The sequence below is a fragment of the Nerophis lumbriciformis genome, linkage group LG31, assembly GCF_033978685.3.
Source record: "Nerophis lumbriciformis linkage group LG31, RoL_Nlum_v2.1, whole genome shotgun sequence".
In the NCBI taxonomy this organism is placed as follows: Eukaryota; Metazoa; Chordata; class Actinopteri; order Syngnathiformes; family Syngnathidae; genus Nerophis; species Nerophis lumbriciformis.
Window position 1 is genome coordinate 9,258,388 of NC_084578.2, and position 20,366 is coordinate 9,278,753.

The 20,366-nt window shown below is 38.8% G+C and overlaps 1 protein-coding gene across 1 annotated transcript in view; it reads left to right on the forward strand.

Annotated features, from left to right (window-relative positions):
- The window catches only part of ptpn4a (protein tyrosine phosphatase non-receptor type 4a), a 189,445-nt gene that overhangs the window by 141,596 nt on the left and 27,483 nt on the right, over positions 1–20,366 (forward strand). Inside the window, exons 13-19 of the mRNA XM_061926597.1 lie at positions 2,446–2,514; positions 2,622–2,756; positions 7,739–7,900; positions 10,694–10,853; positions 15,744–15,827; positions 15,959–16,015; positions 18,592–18,748. Coding sequence (XP_061782581.1) covers positions 2,446–2,514; positions 2,622–2,756; positions 7,739–7,900; positions 10,694–10,853; positions 15,744–15,827; positions 15,959–16,015; positions 18,592–18,748 — 824 coding nt within the window. The remainder of the gene's footprint in view (positions 1–2,445; positions 2,515–2,621; positions 2,757–7,738; positions 7,901–10,693; positions 10,854–15,743; positions 15,828–15,958; positions 16,016–18,591; positions 18,749–20,366) is intronic.

Here is a 20,366-nt window from a genome sequence, read left to right on the forward strand (position 1 = left end):
ATTATTGTGTATGGCAGGGGTGTCCAAACTTTTTCCAACAAGGGCCGCATAATGAAAAGTCAGAGTATGCAGGGGCCGTTTTGATATATTTATTTGGTAAAAATGTTTTAAAAAAAGATAGAAAGAAACAAACAATACAAGTTTGGACACCTTCTCATTCAATGTGTTTTCTTTATTTTTATGACTAAAAAAAATTAAAAAAAAGATAAAAAGAGACAGACAATACAAGCCAACAGTTTGGACACCTTCTCATTCAATGCGTTTTCTTTATTTTCATGACTATTTACATTGTAGATTGTCACTGAAGGCATCAAAACTATGAATGAACACATGTGGAGTTATGTATTTAACAAAAAAAGGTGAAATAACTGAAAACATGTTTTATATTCTAGTTCAGGGGTGCTCACACTTTTTCTGCAGGCGAGCTACTTTTCAATTGATCAAGTCGTGGGGATCTACCTCATTCATGTATATCATTTATATTTACTTATTTATGAAATATATGTTTTTGTTAACAAGTTAAAGGTGTTTAATGATAATGCAAGCATGTTTAACACATATAGTTAATATTGTTAATACATTAAAGGTGTTTAATGATAATACAAGTATGTTTAATACATATAGTTAATATTGTTAACAAGTTAAAGGTGGTTAAAAATAATACAAGCATGTTTAACACAAATAGTTAATATTGTTAACAACTTAAAGGTGGTTAAAGATAAAACAAGCATGTTTAACACATATAGTTAATATTGTTAACAAGTTAAAGGTGTTTAAAGATAATACAAGCATGTTTAACACATATAGATTCCTTTCTTTCGTGAAGACAAGAATATAAGTTGGTGTATTACCTGATTGTGATGACTTGCATTGATTGGAATCAGACAGTGGTGCTAAAAACGTCCGCATTTTCATATGGAGGAGAAAAAAAGTCCTCCTTTCTGTCCAATACCACATGAAAGTGGTTGGTTTTTGGCATCTTATTTGTCCAGCTTCCGTACTCCTTTGTATACACTTTACAAGAAATACATTGTCGGCAAACTCCGTAGCTTGCTAGCTTGTGCACGCCAGCTTTCTGAGACTCTTATTTTGGTAGCGCAGGCAGGATGAAGCAGAGCTTTTATTGTGCAACTGTGCAGTCGGTCTTTGGAGTTTTGACGACAGGTACGGCGCCAGAGTCTGTTGAAATAAAGTGTTTCTCGCCTTCCAGTCGGTAATTTTAATGAGCTGGCAGCAGCCAGCGTCATCTCAGAAGACCCTCGGGTGCCGTGAATGTCAATCAAGTGACGAAAGTGACGTCATAGTGAAGATTTATGATCGCTCATTTTTAGGACTATTTTTTTAATGCCTGGCTGGTGATCGACTGACACACCCTCCGAGATCGACCGGTAGATCGCGATCGACGTAATGAGAAACTAGAATTTAGTTTCTTCAAAATAGCCACCCTTTGCTCTGATTACTGCTTTGCACACTTTTGGCATTCTCTCGATGAGCTTCAAGCACACCTGCGAAGTGAAAACCATTTCAGGCGACTACCTCTTGAAGCTCATGGAGAGAATGCCAAGAGTGTGCCAAAAAGTAATCAGAGCAAAGGGTGGCTATTTTGAAAAAAAAATAATATAAAACATGTTTTCAGTTATTTCACCTTTTTTTTTGTTACATGTGTTCATTCATAGTTTTGATGCCTTCAGTGACAATCTACAATGTAAATAGTCATGAAAATAAAGAAAACGCATTGAATGAGGAGAAGTTGTGTTCAAACTGTTGGCCTGTACTGTATATATTTATAGACATAACTTAGTGTCAGCTCGATGAAAAAATATATTTTCATTAGTTAATACAAAGTGCGGCCCTGGGGCCTTTTGCGGCCCGCAGCTCGTGTTTTGTTGACTCGCAGAATATTGTCGGGGAAAAAAACAACAGTAAAAATGGAAGAAAAAAAAGAGCAAAAAGACATGATGTAATGGGAAAAAAGCTTAAATGTTGATAATAATAACGAGAATTAAAGCACTTTTCACTTACAACATAAAGTTGACACTAAGTGTTGTCTCTAAATATATATAAAATATATATTTAGCTTTTTTTTTTCTTTTTTTTTTTTACAAAATAAAAAAAATATCAAAGTGGCCCCCGCTTGCTTTGACTTTTCAGTAAGCAGCTCTTGGTGGAGTTATTAGAACCAAAATGTCAGCTTTTTCTCATTAAAATAAATTGTTTTGCATTTTCTTACTGTTTTTTTTTCTGACAATATTCTGAGGGCCAACAAAACTTGAGATGTGGATGGCAAATGGCCCCATGGCCGCACTTTGGACACCCCTGGTGCATGGGTTTTGTGTCCTTTGATGAAGAGTCAAGTAGTTTTAATATGCTAGACGAGGCACTATTATGTCAGATGTTGTTTTGGTTTTCATGACATGGCGTTGACTACCAACGTTCTCTCTGTAGTGGGAGGACGGAGGTGCAGTCTGTCCAGTATGGAAAGGAGAAAGGCATCAAGGACAGGGTGTTTGCCAGGTAACCATCACGTCTCTCGGATATTTGCTATTTCAAACTTTAGAAATTGGTGGTGCTTTTGGCTCTTGTACAGATGTTATTGCAGCTCAATGCTTTGCTGTGTGCAGATCTCCGAGCAAGCCCTTGGCCAGGAAGTTGTTGGGTGGATCGGACTGGGAGACGGTGAGCAGGAACAGCCTATCAGATGAAAGACTGGAGACTCAGAGCCTGCCGACCCGCTCGCCGCCTGGGACACCCAATCAGTTAGTTCAAGATTTTATTGTTCATACAAGATCATTTTTCCTTTTTAAGAACAGCCATATTTTATCCATTTGCTAAATTTAAAGGCATTTGTGTATGTTTTAAAATGGATACAGTGGAACCTCAATTTACGGACTTAATTAGGTTCTTCAACAGTGTTTGTGATTTTTTTATTTTATTTTTTTGTCCTGTCCAGCTACTGAGGCAAATCATGTTGTTGATGTAGATGCCCATGTCGGCTGAGAAGTGTGGGATACTTCTTTTGTTGCCTTATTTGTACAAACCCCGTTTCCATATGGGTTGGGAAATTGTGTTAGATGTAAATATAAACGGAATACATCCATCCATCCATTTTCTACCGCTTATTCCCTTTTGGGGTCGCGAGGGGCGCTGGGATGATTTGCAAATCCTTTTCAACCCATATTCAGTTGAATGCACTACAAAGACAAGATATTTGATGTTCAAACTCATAAACTTTATTTTTTTCTTGCAAATAATAATTAACTTAGAATTTCATGGCTGCAACACGTGCCAAAGTAGTTGGGAAAGGGCATGTTCACCACTGTGTTACATGGCCTTTCCTTTTAACAACACTCAGTAAACGTTTGGGAGCTGAGGAGACACATTTTTTAAGCTTCTCAGGTGGAATTATTTCCCATTCTTGCTTGATGTACAGCTTAAGTTGTTCAACAGTCCGGGGGTCTCCGTTGTGGTATTTTAGGCTTCATAATGCGTCACACATTTTCAATGGGAGACAGGTCTGGACTACAGGCAGGCCAGTCTAGTACCCGCACTCTTTTACTATGAAGCCACGTTGATGTAACACGTGGCTTGGCATTGTTTTGCTGAAATAAGCAGGGGCGTCCATGGTAACGTTGTTGGATGGCAACATATGTTGCTCCAAAACCTGTATGTACCTTTCAGCATTAATGGCGCCTTCACAGATGTGTAAGTTACCCATGCTTTCGGCACTAATACACCCCCATACCATCACAGATGCTGGCTTTTCAACTTTGCGCCTATAACAATCCGGTTGGTTCTTTTCCTCTTTGGTCCGGAGGACACGACGTCCACAGTTTCCAAAAACAATTTGAAATGTGGACTCGTCAGACCACCGAACACTTTTCCACTTTGTATCAGTCCATCTTAGATGAGCTCAGGCCCAGCGAAGCCGACGGCGTTTCTGGGTGTTGTTGATAAACGTTTTTCGCCTTGAATAGGAGAGTTTTAACTTGCACTTACAGATGTAGCGACCAACTGTAGTTACTGACAGTGGGTTTCTGAAGTGTTCCTGAGCCCATGTGGTGATATCCTTTACACACTGATGTCGCTTGTTGATGCAGTACAGCCTGAGGGATCAAAGGTCACGGGCTTAGCTGCTTACGTGCAGTGATTTCTCCAGATTCTCTGAACCCTTTGATGGTATTATGGACCGTAGATGGTGAAATCCCTAAATTCCTTGCAATAGCTGGTTGAGAAAGGTTTTTCTTGAACTGTTCAACAATTTGCTCACGCATTTGTTGACAAAGTGGTGAACCTCGCCCCATCCTTGTTTGTGAATGACTGAGCATTTCATGGAATCTACTTTTATACCCAATCATGGCACCCACCTGTTCCCAATTTGCCTGTTCACCTGTGGGATGTTCCAAATAAGTGTTTGATGAGCATTCCTCAACTTTATCAGTATTTATTGCCACCTTTCCCAACTTCTTTGTCACATGTTGCTGGCATCAAATTCTAAAGTTAATGATTATTTGAAAAAAAAAAAAATGTTAATCAGTTTGAACATCAAATATGTTGTCTTTGTAGCATATTCCACTGAATATGGGTTGAAAATGATTTGCAAATCATTGTATTCCGTTTATATTTACGTCGACACAATTTCCCAACTCATATGGAAACGGGGTTTGTATTTGACTTTATGAAATGGATTTACCGTATATTATTATTTGGTGCAGCCGGGGCGAAGCAGGAGGGGATAGAAGAAAAGAAAAAGGAAGATAGAGGGGCAGATTGCGGGGACAAGAGGGGCATAAGACTGAGAGACAACAACAACAATAACAGAACAGCATCAGCGAATAGGATATGTAGCGGGGGGGGGGTGTATATTGTAGCGTCCCGGAAGAGTTAGTGCTGCAAGGGGTTCTGGGTATTTGTTCTGTTGTGTTTATGTTGCGGATGTTCTCCCGAAATGTGTTTGTCATTCTTGTTTGGTGTGGGTTCACAGTGTGGCGCATATTTGTAACAGTGTTAAAGTTGTTTATACGGCCACCCTCAGTGTGACCTGTATGGCTGTTGACCAAGTATGCATTGCATTCACAAGCCGTAGATATTATGTGATTGGGCCGGCACGCAAAGGCAGTGGCTTTAAGGTTTATTGGCGCTCTTTACTTCTCCCTACGTCCGTGTACACAGCGGCGTTTTAAAAAGTCATACATTTTACTTTTTGAAACCGATACCGATAATTTTGAAACCGATACCGGTAATTTCAGATATTACATTTTAAAGCATTTATCGGCCGATAATATCGGACTGCCGATATTATCGGACATCTCTATTCGTAAGCCATCCATTTATTCGGGGTGTGGTTTGTAAATGGAAAGGTCTGTACAATGAGGGGGTTGTAAATGGAGGTTGCATTGTATTAGTCAGCACTTGAATGGGTTTGCCCCAAAACATGAATGTGGAGATCATAAAGGTCAGGGTTCCACACAAATAAAAAAAAATGGCAAAAATAAATTCAAGGGTGGTCACCTTAATTAAAGCATCCATAAAAAAAGTTATCTTGCTGACGACAAAGGAGGAATTTTCAGTTCATCAACACAAACATCAACACATACTCCAACAGGCTCCTTCAGCTTCATTCCCACAGTGTTCGATTCAAGAACTCCTTCATTCCGCACTCCATCCAGCTGTATAATCACTCGCCATACAGCAATAGATGACATCTGTCTATTACCTGACCGCTTCTATGATAGCTACTTTTCTTTGTTTTTAATGTATATTTTCTATTTTCTGCTGGATTTACTCTCTATTTTATGCTGCAGCTGTCACATATACTGTAATATTGTACATGGTAGTTGTTATATATTGTATATATGATATAATATATCAGTATATATAATATACTGTACATATTATGTAAATATTACGTATATATGTTATATTTTATATCGCTATATTTAGTCTATTTATACTAGGGATGTCCCGATCCAGGTTTTTGCACTTCCGATCCGATACCGATATTGCTTTTGCATTTCCGATCCGATACTGATACTGACCGATACCGATACTGACCGATACTGGCCTATCCGAGCATGTATTAAAGTTTAAAGTTATTTAGCCTACTTAGTTGTCTGAATCATGTTGAAAAGGGTTTTAGTACTCTTGATAACAACTAGCCAGCTGAATTAGGGGAGTTTGAATAATACACAATGGTTGGTAACAAGAAACTGACCTGTTTATTCAAGGATAAACACAAAATAGACAAAATTATACATGACAAACAGAAATGGCATCATTGAACTAGGGCTGGGCGATATGGCCTTTTTTTAATATTGCGATATTTTAAGGCCATGTTGCGATACACAATATATATCTCGATATTTTGCCTCAGCCTTGAATGAACACTTGATGCATATAATCACAGCAGTATGATGATTCTATGTGTTTTGATTGATTGATTGAGACTTTTATTAGTAGGTTGCACAGTGAAGTACATATTCCGTACAATTGACCACTAAATGGTAACACCCCAATAAGTTTTTCAACTTGTTTAAGTCGGGGTCCACTTAAATTGATTCATGATACAGATATATACTATCAGATATATACTATCATCATAATACAGTCATCACACAAGATAATCACATTGAATTATTTACATTATTTATAATCCAGGGTGTGGAGGGGGGCGCCTAATGTAAGTGTCAAAAAGACAGCCAAAAGAGTTTGATATGAGAATAAATCTAAAGTTAAAATATAGGGTAGAAATGCACCCATTTGCAGGAAATATAGTCTTGATTTTCAAAATGTTCTTTCAAGGCTTGCATGTCTACATTAAAACATTCTTCTTCATACTGCATTAATATATGCTACTTTTAAACTTTCATGCAGAGAAGGAAATCACAACTAAAAAAGTCACTAATTTTTTCATACATTGTTCATGTGGAAAGTTTTGCCTCTGCATTTGGATGGTGTGGACATGTGGCACCGAATGGAGATAAGCGTCTCGACAGACGTCACAATATTTGAACAATGATGACGAAAACTGTTGTCTCTGTCGTGTCCGTGTGTCGAAAATTGTTATGCGCTTATTTTTTTATTTGATTTTGTGCGTGGCATAGATTTGCCTTGCGCAGAGGATGCTTGAGCAGGCGCGCACCTTAGGGGCTGCGCTAGCATCACAGCTAACGTTAGCCATGCCGCTATACGTATACGTATGTGACGTATGACGTGACAGTATGTGACGTGTGTAAGAAGGTGCGCTTGCTGTCTGTGAGAGGGAGACACAGGAAAGAGTGAGAAGAGCCTGTCGTGTAATGCCAGCAGCTAAAAGCAACTGCGTGAGAATTGTGGATGTGTTGAAGGTGTGCTGGAAAATGCGGAACGGAAATTACGGAGCAGCAGAAAAGTGGAATGTATTATTTAAATCGGTGTATTGGAAAACACGGACCGGAGTTGTTTTTTTTTAACTGGATCTGGATCGGCATTTTCCCGTGCCTTGCCGATACGCAATTTTTGGCAAATATCGGCAGCCGATCCGATCCAAATATCGGATCGGGACATCCCTAATTTATACCTGCATTGTCCTTTCCATCCTTACACTTTCCATCATTGCAACTGAGCTACTGTGTGGAACAATTTCCCTTGTGGATCATTAAAATGTGTCTAAGTCTAAGTCTAAAACATGAATGAAACTAAAGGCTTGGAGAAGAGATGTAGTTCAGGTTTGATTCTCCAGCGCTCTGTGTGTATTTCTTAGGAACTCCCTGTTTACACAAGACGGCACGCGGCTACGCCCCTCGTCTGTCGGCCACCTGGTGGATCATGTGATACACACGTCGCCCAGCTTGCCCGTCTTCTCCTCCAATCACAAGTCGGCCTCCTCCACGCAAGCCAACAGTATCAGCTTGGACTCCACACCGTAAGTGCCATACCTGCCACCGTTTCATTTGAACTGTAAAATTGATTTTTTTTCTGTCTTAAAAACATCTCTTTCCTGTCTGACTTTGCTGAGCTGACATTGTCTGTGGCCTCTCCCAGCCAGGCACACCCTAACCTTACCCTTTGTAAAGATGAACTCTTGTTAAAAAAAAAGAAGAACACACTCGTAAAATGTGCTCGCAGTGAAGGGTGGAGTGGTTGAACTTTGTTTGTACTGAAAAGAGGTGGCTGATTTCTGTGTGCCATATTATATTTGAACACTAAAAGGCATGTATATAAACTGTATACATGTTTGAAATAAACTTCAATCAAACATCTAGTAAGTTTTGCAACTTTCACAGGAACAGCTTGAGCAAGATTGCTTGTACAAACCTACAGAACAATGCTTTATAGCTCTGGTGTCAACCTGTTTGACTCATTTAATGGCTGTCAGAAAGGCTACGTCCAAAGTGAGACCCGAGGGCCAAATTTATTCCGTGGTTTCATTTCGTTTGGCTCACCGAAGAAGGCTACCAATTTGAATACATGATCGTACTGACCTCTTTCAAGCTGGACAATCATTGATCGCATGTCCACAAGGCTACACGGTGAAAAAGTCAGTAACTTTTATTGTAAAAACCTCGCAGCTCAGTCGCCTGAAATGTACCTTAAAATCGTCAGTGGTACCAGTTTTCCATTTACAGTAATGCACTGTACCAACAGGGAAGGTAGATTTTACGGTAATGTAGCAGCTCAGTCGCCAGAATATTGCATTAAAAATAACAGTGGTACTGTTTTTCAATTTGAAGTAATTTTGTGTAAACTATCCTAAATATTATGGTAAAATTCTGGTGAGTGAGCAGCCAGTTTTCTTTTATTGTGGTATATATATAATATATATATATATATATATAATTACGTTAGGAAAAAACACAGAGGCTATATCATCCCTAAAAGCCTGTTTCGCAGGTTTCCCTGCTCGTCAGGGGATTTTATTATAAATATATATAAAATCAGGGAAACCTGCGAAATAGGCTTGTCGGGATGATATCGCCTCTGTTTTTTCCTGACTTCACGTATATTATATTGAGCACTGTATAACGGATAAACCACAGAAACCTTGATTTTATATATATATATATATATATATATATATATATATATATATATATATATATATATATATATGTATGTATGTATGTATGTATGTATGTATGTATGTATGTATGTATGTATGTATGTGTACTGTTTATACAGTATATATGTATGTATTGTGTGTTTATATATATATATGTATGTACTGTTTGTTTATAGATGTGTATGTACTGTATATATATATGTATGTACTGTGTATATATATATGTATATATGTACTGTATGTATATATATGTACTGTATATATATATATATGTATATATGTACTGTATGTATATATATATATATATACAGTTAGTATTTGTATGTGTGTACATATGTATATATATATATATGTATGTATGTACTGTGTGTGTGTATATATATATATATATATATATATATATATATATATATATATATGCATATATATATATGCATATATGTATGTATGTATGTACAGTACAGGCCAAACGCTTGGACACACCTTTTCATTCAATGCGTTTTCTTTATTTTCATGACTATTTACATTGTAGATTGTCACTGAAGGCATCAAAACTATGAATGAACACATGTGGAGTTTTGTACTTAACAAAAAAAAGTCAAATAATTGAAAACATGTTTTATATATTTTGGTTTCTTCAAAATAACCACCCTTTGCTCTGATTACTGTTTTGCACACTCTTGGCATTCTCTCGATGAGCTTCAAAAGGTAAGTCACCTGAAAGGGTTTGCACTTCACAGGTGTCATAGTTTTGATGCCTTCAGTGACAATGTATCAAATAAAACTTTATTTTTTTATATGGCAAACACACAAAATAGGCAATATTTTCAACCAAAAAATATTTTAAAGGGGAATTTTTGATGTGAAGTAATTGGAGCCTTCAATAATTCATAACAACATTGATTTTGATTCATTATTATGTTTCGAGCAATGACAGCGTTAAAGAAAAACACATGCATGGCATCGTTGTGTTATCAGAGTCAACATTGCAACATGTTACCTGTTGGCTATTTTATTTCACTTTTTTGTGTTTTTTTTTGTTTTTGTTTTTTGTATTTTTAGAATGTGCCGCGCGCCGTTAAACATTTTTGCTAGGGGTATAGATTATGCATTGCTGTTTATTTGGAAACGTTGTCATCTTAAAATGATTACAATATTTTTTAATGCGTGGATTGGCGGGAAGACGGCAGGAACATATAAAGATGTCTCAGGCCTGCCCCGCCCCCGCTGACCTTTTTGTGCGCGTGTGTGTTTGTACTTTAGTGACAGACGGACAGCAGCAGTCAAAACACCAGCAATGAATATGATCTTTGACTGCTGCTTCCATCCCCTGGCAGTGTGTGACGACTGGCTGGTACCCTTCATAAAGGAGTCATGATGTCACCTGACTAACCTTTCACTTTACACACTGAGACATCTGTCATTGTCACGTTGATGAGCTGGAGGGTGTTTTCCTTCCTCCTGAAAGCACATTACGTTGACATAAATGCTTTGTGACAAAGACGATGCCGCTGGGCCACTTATTCTCTTCTGACCTTTTTTTCTCTCACTTTGTTTTGCGTCTTTTCTTTTACATATTTTTATATTTGAGAGTACGGGAGCACGTACTGTACTGACAAAAGTGTTGCTTCTCTCCGGTCTTTCTCTCACTCGCAGCTCTCCCGATGGCGTGGACGGCCTGCCTCCAGCTCTGCCCCCCAAGCAGCTGAGCAGGAAGACCTTGAGCCAGATCATCCAGGCCCACTCGCAGCAGAGTCTCCTGGACAACCACCTCAACGAGATGTACGATGTTCCTGCCAATACTGACAAGACCACGGTCAGTATGGAACTCGAAGATATGAAAGACGTAATACATTTTCATTCTAATAGCATTGTAGTTGTAAAGTGGTCATATATACATTTTTTAATGCCAAACATCCCATGTAGAAGTACAAAAACCCAAAACCAGTAAAGTTGGCATGTTGTATAAATGGTAAATAAAAACAGAATATAATGAGTGCACACACACACACACACACATACTGGTTATCATTTGGAATGGGGACCAAGTTTTTGATTATCACTTGTGGGGACCACCCTTTCTACAGGTTGTGGAGGCATAAAAAATGGTGTAAAGTGGCCACTGCCCAGTTATCTCATACACGTCTTTAAATCTCTGGATTGATGAAGTAATGGGCTGATCATTCTTACTGGGGACCCTGGGGAAAAAGAGTTGATATTAGAGATGCGCGGTTTGCGGACACAACCGCGGAGTCCGCGGATTATCCGCGGATCGGGCGGATGAAATAAAAAAAATTAGATTTTATCCGCGGGTCGGGTCGGGCGGTTGAAAAAAAAATAATTAGATTTTAAATAGATTCAGGCGGGTGGCAGTTAAACCAATTCGGAAATATATATACATAGTTAAATGTTGTTACCCACATACGAAAAACGAGCAGGCACCTGCAGCATATGCCACAACAGAAAAAAAAAAAAAAAAGAGATGGACACTTTTACGGAGCGGAGAAGGGACGCCTCGCCGGGGTCCGGGACCGAGGCCCCTTCCCCCGAGAGGGCCCCACCGGGAGCCGTAGCTGAGGCGATCCGCGAGAAGGGCCCGACGCACGTTCAGGGTCACCACCGCGCCCACCGACACCCCGCCTCGTCCGCCTTCGCCGCGGCCGGCGTCACGCGCAGCAGGTAAGCAGCTTACCTGCCCGCCACCCCCGTGGCCGGGGGCTCGTAACAGGGGTCACTCCGCGCGCTCCGCCCGCGCAGCTTACCTGCCCGCCACCCCTGTTGCCGGGGGCGCGTAACATGGGTCACTCCGCGCGCAGTGCGCTCACGAAAGGGGTGGGGCTCACCCTGGTTGATATAGACAGCAGGACGGTGGCCATGGAAGTCGGAACCCGCTAAGGAGTGTGTAACAACCCACCTGCCGAATCAACTAGCCCTGAAAATGGATGGCGCTGGAGCGTCGGGCCCATACCCGGCCGTCGCCGGCAGCGAGAGCCGCGAGGGCTAGGCCGCGACGAGTAGGATGGCCGCCGCGGTGCGCGCTGAAGCCTCGGGCGCGAGCCTGGGTGGAGCCGCCGCGGGTGCGAGGGACATCGCACCTCCATGCGCTTGGAGGTGCGCTCAGCGCGGCTCCCATATGATTGCGCACTGGTGTGCGTCTGGGCCGTGACAGCGTGGCACGCATTGAATGTCTGTGCTGCATTGGATCAGTCTCCTTTCTTTAACAGGCAAAAGCTTTATAACCTCACTAATGCCTTGCATCGTCTATATTAGATATATAACAACGGGCGGGTGCGGGCGGATGCGGTTTTGATTAAATGTTAGTTCGGGTGGATGGCGGATGGTTGACGACTTTCTGATGCGGTTGCGGATGAAATAATTGCCTATCCGCGCATCTCTAACACACACACACACACACACACACACACACACACACACACACACACACACACACATCTGGTTATCATTTGGAATAGGGACCAAGTTTTTGATCATCACTTGTGGGGACCACCCTTTCTACAGGTTGTGGAGGCATTAAAAAAAATAGGTACAATGGCCACTGCCCAGTTATCTCATACACGTCTTTAAATCTCTGAATTGATGAAGTAATGTGCTGATCATTCTTACTGGGGACCCTGGGGAAAAATAATTGATATGGTTCATGGGATCAAATTTAAATAATTTTGCATAATTCACACAAATTTGTACATGACTACTGAGGACCATTAAAAAAAATTGTTAAAAAAAAAAAAAAAGTTCAAATGAAATATGACATGATCCTCAGAATACAGCACTACAGCTGTCCTCTTCTAGGAAGTTTCACCACTTAAATGTTAAAGCAAATCCTGCATCCTCTGTGACATGACTGAAAACTGCTATTTAGCAGTAATGAAGTTGTCTGCAACTCCAACTACCATATATAGAAGGATGGAAAAGTCTGAATGTGAATCATACTTTAAGGTAACAATGTTTTATAATCATGCTGTATGAAAATGTCATCCCAAAGAACACGAAACCAGATTTTGTTGTTGGAAAAATATATTAGTTTTGACTAAGGATGGATACCATACAGAATCACAGTACTATTAATGTCAGGATAACAAATGTTTCACTTTACAAGAAAATTAATTTTCTCTTTTACCAATATTTGAAACGCGTAAACAAAGTAACCCAAATTTCCCTGTTGTGGGATCAATAAAGGATTATCTTATTTTACCTTAAACCACAGAAATAAAACACAAACTAATTTAAACTTTTATTTTTACTTTTTATTTTTAACAACATTGAACATAAAGAACATACAAAACTGTTTTGCTTAACCATCCTTGCTGATTATCTCTTAATTTACTATTTTACCTGCAATTTACTACTCAGTGGCCTAGTGGTTACAGTGTCCGCCCTGAGATCGGTAGGTTGTGAGTTCAAACCCCGGCCGAGTCATACCAAAGACTATAAAAATGGGACCCATTACCTCCCTGCTTGGCACTCAGCATCAAGGGTTGGAATTGGGGGTTAAATCACCAAAAATGATTCCCGGGCGCGGCACCGCTGCTGCCCACTGCTCCCCTCACCTCTCAGGGGGTGAACAAGGAGATGGGTCAAACGCAGAGGACAAATTTCACCACACCTAGTGTGTGTGTGACAATCATTGGTACGGTACTTTAATCTTTAAAATTTCCTTTTGTAGGCCGTAATGCGGTTGTACACATAGAACTTCAATGCTTGCCATTCCCGGTTTTGGAGAGCTTCCGGTTCGGCCTAAAAATCACTTAGACATCTTCAGAATGGATCTGACTATCATTTAAAAAGGTTTCCCTTTAGGGGACCTGTTTTTTTGTCCCCATACTGTCAGAGGTCCCCTAAAGGTGACTGTGTAAACAGAGCGATGTCCCCATTAAGTAAGCATTGCCAGAACACACACACACACACACACACACGTTTTTAGGGCATCGCAAAGCAACCAGAAGGAGCTTTTCCAACCTGTTTTGAAAAAAGTTTTATTTTAAGTACTATGCCAAATAACACATTGTGAGATTTGGTTTGAATCGAGAATCGCGTTGAATCGAGAATCAATTCTGAATCGAATCGTCACTCCAGGAATCAAAATCCGATCGGATCGTTAGGTGCCCAAAGATTCACACCCCTAAAAAACATATACACACTTTTTCTTAAGACCTCTTTCAGGCCCACTGACTCCAATTATAACTGATATTTTGTAACTGTAATCTGTTAAAAAAAAGACTGTAATCCTGGTATTGTACTATGCTTTTTTTCATGAAAACCGAAGGAATCTCGTCCGTGCCGATTTACAAACTAAAAAATATAGTTGGGGTGTTAATTGCGTCCCTTAACTAGTAGATTGCGCCAGAAAACCCTGAGTTCAACTGCCATATAAACGCTGAAATTCAGAGAAATTGATGTTGGACAGTTATACTCTTTATAATATGGCAGATATCCTTTAAATACTTGTCAAGTCAATAAACTCAGACTGATTTCTCGCTCATTCTATATAAGTAGGCACTGTATAATTTTTTTTTTTTTTTAAATATATATAGATAGATAGATAGAGTGTACTTTATTGATTCCTTCAGGAGAGTTCCCTCAGGAAAATTAAAATTCCAGCAGCAGTGTACAAAATTGAGATCAAATTTAAAAAGTAAATAATGGGGGTATAAATGGAAACAAAATAGAAAAATATTACAATAAGAACAAAAATAAAAAGCAACAATGAGAATAAAAATATAACAGTAAAATAAGAATATAACAAGAGAAACTAGTAGTGACCATGTTATGAAAAAGTCTTGCACTGTTATTGTTTTGCATGTATATATATATATATATATATATATATATATATATATATATATATATATATATATATATATATATATATATGTATATATATATATATATGTATATATATAAATGTTTTGTTTACTTTGTTCTACTGCATCATCATCAATGTTGTCATGAATTATTGACCTATTCAAGGTCTCAAATATTCAAAACATTTTAGAAGTAATGCATATTTTGCTTTCCCCCGGTGTTAAAAAACTGTTATTTTGGACATGAAGACCATACAACAACAAAAAACGTAAATAACAATTAAAAAAGTATAGTAATTGATAGATCTGAAATTGTTAAAATATTTCAAACATTGAAAGTAAACATTTTTTTTTTTTAATTGCTGACTTATGTCTCTTATGAGCGGTCCCTTTTGGATCAGAATCAGAAACAGAATCAGCTTTATGGTCATTACGCAGGGTAACAAGAGTAAGTATGTAAGTATGTGTGTATGTAAGTATGTATAGTCAATCTTAAGCTTGCACAAGTGTTAAATGAAATAGATGATTTTTCAGACATTTTTTCTCCAAAATGTGTCAACATCAGTCATACAGATAAATATGCACTGAGAGCAAGTACATGTAAATGTAAATTGAAGGAGTAAAATACAGGTGGCCAGAGGTTTACATACATGGACATGAATGTGCTCAGTATAATTTATTTGAACCGTTCTTTTTCCAGGGTGGAATGATTCTACAATGTACATATTAATTAATGATTTGACTCTGTGGAGAGACAATCCGAAACATAAAAATGTACTTCGTAACATCATTCCACCTTCACGAAGGACCTAAATCTACTTGCTTACCAATTTGTACATTTTGGAACTGTTTTACGGTAAAAATTGATTTTTTTGTTCTTTCAGCTGAATGGAATTGTTCCTCATGATAATCTGGTCTTGATCAAAATGAGGCCTGATGAACATGGACGTTTTGGCTTCAACGTTAAGGTAACTTTCATGTTCAATGATCATTTTTGACCAGTGCTATTCTTATGACATGTCTAATAACACTAATGCTGTGCAGGGATAATCGCCCTTTTTCCAACAAGGATTGTTTGTGTGTGTGTGTGTGTTTCTAGGGTGGAGCTGACCAGAAGATGCCAATCATTGTATCCAGAGTAGCTCCAGGAACATCAGTAAGTACAGTGGAGCCTCGATTTACGAACTTAATTGGTTCTTGAACGAGTTTCGTAAATAGAAAAGTGTGTATAGCGAAGCAAACTTCTCCAGAAGAAACAATGTAAATATGAATACTAGGTTGCAGCCTCGACAAAAGTCCATATTTTTGTGAAGTTTTGTAGACTTTGAACACAATATAAAGTGTACCAAACAAACTTAACAATTGTATTTTTATTAACAAACCAAAACATACTGAACTGTGCTGTATGCACTGCTCTACACACACATAAGTCTCTTTGATGCCCTCACAAATGATCAGCATATACAAAAATCCTTTACTTTAACAACCATATTGGGACAACAATAAACATTTAAACAAGTCAAATTCACCCACATTAACATAGGCAGAGGAGCTGAAGAGAAAGCAAAAGCATAAGTCTCTTTGGTGCCCTCACAAATGATCAGCAGAGACAAACATCCTTTACTTTAACAACCATATTGCTATAACAATAAACATTTAAGCAAGTCAAATTCACCCACATTAACATAGGCAGAGGAGCTGAAGAGAACGCAGCAGCATACATCTCTTTGGTGCCCTCACAAATGATCAGCATATACAAAAATACTTTACTTTAACAACCATATTGCTATAACAATAAACATTTAAGCAAGTCAAATTCACCCACATTAACATAGGCAGAGGAGCTGAAGAGAAAGCAGCAGCATACATCTCTTCGGTGCCCTCACAAATGATCAGCATATACAAAAATACTTTACTTTAACAACCATATTGCTATAACAATAAACATGTAAGCAAGTCAAATTCACCCACATTAACATAGGCAGAGGAGCTGCAGAGAAAGCAGCAGCATAAGTCTTTTTGGTGCCCTCACAATGATCAGCATACACAAAAATCATTTACTTTAACAACCATATTGCTACAACAATAAACATTTAAACAAGTCAAATTCACCCACATTAACATAGGCAGAGGAGCTAAAGATAAATCAGCAGCATAAGTCTTTTTTGGTGCCCTCACAAATGATCAGCATATACAAAAATCCTTTACTTTAACAACCATATTGCTACAAAAATAAAAATTTAAAAAAGTCAAATTCACCCACATTAACATAGGCAGAGGAGCTGAAGAGAAAGCAGCAGCATACGTCTCGTTGGTGCCCTCACAAATGATCAGCATATACAAAAATCCTTTATTTTTTTTATTGGGCGGCATGGCGTAGTGGGTAGAGCAACCGTGCCAGAAACCTGAGGGTTGCAGGTTCGCTCCCCGCCTCTTACCATCCAAAAATCGCTGCCGTTGTGTCCTTGGGCGGGACACTTCACCCTTTGCCCCCGGTGCCACTCACACCGGTGAATTGAATGATGAATGACAGGTGGTGGTCGGAGGGGCCGTTGGCGCAAATTGCAGCCACGCTTCCGTCAGTCTACCCCAGGGCAGCTGTGGCTATGAAAGTAGCTTACCACCACCAGGTGTGAACGAATGATGGGTTCTACATGTAAAGCGACTTTGGGTACTTAGAAAAAGCGCCATATAAATCTCAGTTATTATTATTATTATTATTATTTTAACAACCATATTGCTACAACAATAAACATTTAAACAAGTCAAATTCACCCACATTAACATAGGCAGAGGAGCTAAAGATAAAGCAGCAGCATAAGTCTTTTTTGGTGCCCTCACAAATGATCAGCATATACAAAAATCATTTACTTTAACAACCATATTGCTACAAAAATAAACATTTAAACAAGTCAAATTCACCCACATTAACATAGGCAGAGGAGCTGCAGAGAAAGCAGCAGTATAAGTCTCTTTGGTGCCCTCACAAATGATCAGCATATACAAAAATCCTTTACTTTAACAATCATATTGCTACAAAAATAAACATTTAAACAAGTCAAATTCACCCACATTAACATTGGCATAGAAGCTGAAGAGAAAGCCGCAGACAGGGAGGAGAAGGAAGGGGAGATAGGGTTAAATTTAGTGTTATTTTCCTCCAGTGTGAAATAAGTCTGCTCTGGCATATTTTTCCAGAAAAGTGGTCTCATCATAAATAAAACGTACTGTGGTATGAAGCCTGCTTCATTGATTGTTCCATCAATGTGAGCGCCATTAATGTACTCCTCGCAAATATAAATGTTTTAACAAATGTTTTAACTTTCCACGCTGGTCTATTGAGTTTTTGGGACTCACATTAAGTTAGCAAAATGGACAAAGCTTGTCAAAAAGCGGGAAAAACACAGAAAAGGCACACATGTTGAAGCAGTGAAGTGACTAGTACTGTGTACTGGGCAGCAAGTGACGGGGCCACGCCTCCGACAACGCTGCGCCCTGCTTTTTGCCTGCAGGCGCGACACAAAATGAATGACTGAATGAAGCGTTCGCACACTCAGGCATATTTGGCTCGATCTAAAAGTTCATAAATCGAAAGGTTTGCGAATAGAGTGGTCCCTAAATCACTTAAATTATTACACCGCCAGGGCTCTCACATGAGTAGTTTTAGCATTTGAGGTAAGGTGTTGACAAATGTCACTTATTTTACTGTGTTCATGTGTTTCTGTTTGTCAGGCTGACCTGTGTGTGCCACGTCTGAATGAAGGTGACCAGGTCGTCTTAATTAATGGGCGGGACATCTCCGACCACACCCACGACCAGGTTGTAATGTTCATCAAGGCCAGCTGCGAGAGCCACTCTGGAGAACTCATCCTGCTGGTGCGACCAAATGGTGAGACATTTTCGGCTTGGAAATTCTTTGTTTTTGTTTGTGCTCGCTGGTGTTTGTTTTAATTCTGCATTGTTTTTGCCAAATGCTAATCCGCTGTGAATACTTTCCTGATGCACTGTTTATCTGGGGCCTCTGTATTTAAAAAAAAAAATAAAAAAAATAAATTACCATTTTCCGGACTATAGAGCGCACCGGTATTTAAGTCGCACCTACTAAATTTTAGAAGTAAAATATATTTTCCATATATTAGCCTCACTGGACTATAAGCTGCAGATCAGGGGTGCTCATTACGTCGATCGCGAGCTACCGGTCGATCTCGGAGGGTGTGTCAGTCGATCACCAGCCAGGCATTAAAAAAATAGTCCTAAAAATGAGCGATCATAAATCTTCACTATGACGTCACTTTCGTCACTTGATTGACATTCACGGCACCCGAGGGTCTTCTGAGATGACGCTGGCTGCTGCCAGCTCATTAAAATTACCGACTGGAAGGCGAGAAACACTTTATTTCAACAGACTCTGGCGCCGTACCTGTCGTCAAAACTCCAAAAACCGACTGCACAGTTGCACAGTTGCGCTAACAAAATAGGAGTCTCAGAAAGCTGGCGTGCACAAGCTAGCAAGCTACGGAGTTTGCAGACAATGTATTTCTTGTAAAGTGCATACAAAGGAGTACGGAAGCTGGACAAATAAGATGCCAAAAACCAACCACTTTCATGTGGTATTGGACAGAAAGGAGGACTTTTTTTCTCCTCCATTCGAAAATGCGGACCTTATCAGCACCACTGTCTGATTCCTATCAATGCAAGTCATCACAATCAGGTAATACACCAACTTATATTCTTGTCTTCATGAAAGAAAGGAATCTATATGTGTTAAACATGCTTGTATTATCATTAAACACCTTTAACTTGTTAACAATATTAACTATATGTATTAAACATGCTTGTATTATCATTAAATACCTTTAATTTTTTAACAATATTAACTATATGTGTTAAACATGCTTGCATTATCTTTAAACACCTTTTACTTGTTAACAATATTAACTATATGTATTAAACATACTTGTATTATCATTAAACACCTTTAATTTTTTAACAATATTAACTATATGTGTTAAACATGCTTGCATTATCATTAAACACCTTTAACTTGTTAACAAAAACATATATTTCATAAATAAGTAAATGTAAATTATATATATGAATGAGGTAGATCCCCACGACTTGAACAATTGAAAAGTAGCTCGCCTGCAGAAAAAGTGTGAGCACCCCTGCTGCAGATATATACGTTGTGAAATTAGTTTTTTTACACAGATAAAAAATTCTAAATGTTTATTTACATACCTTAATTGTTTCCAAACAGTGCCTGTAACACGGCAGTAAAACGGGTGATCAAACAAAACAAAAGTCATCACCATGGACCCACTAGCTGCGGAGGCTAGCTCTCCAATCAGCTAAACAGACTCAATAACTCTGCAGTGACGTTTTGGTGAATTTACGAAACTGAAACAATACAAAAAAAAAAAAATGCCATTGTAAGTTAATATTACTAACACAGACACTCGTAAACGTGTTAGCATATGAGCTAATACTAACGTCACTAGCTTCATTAC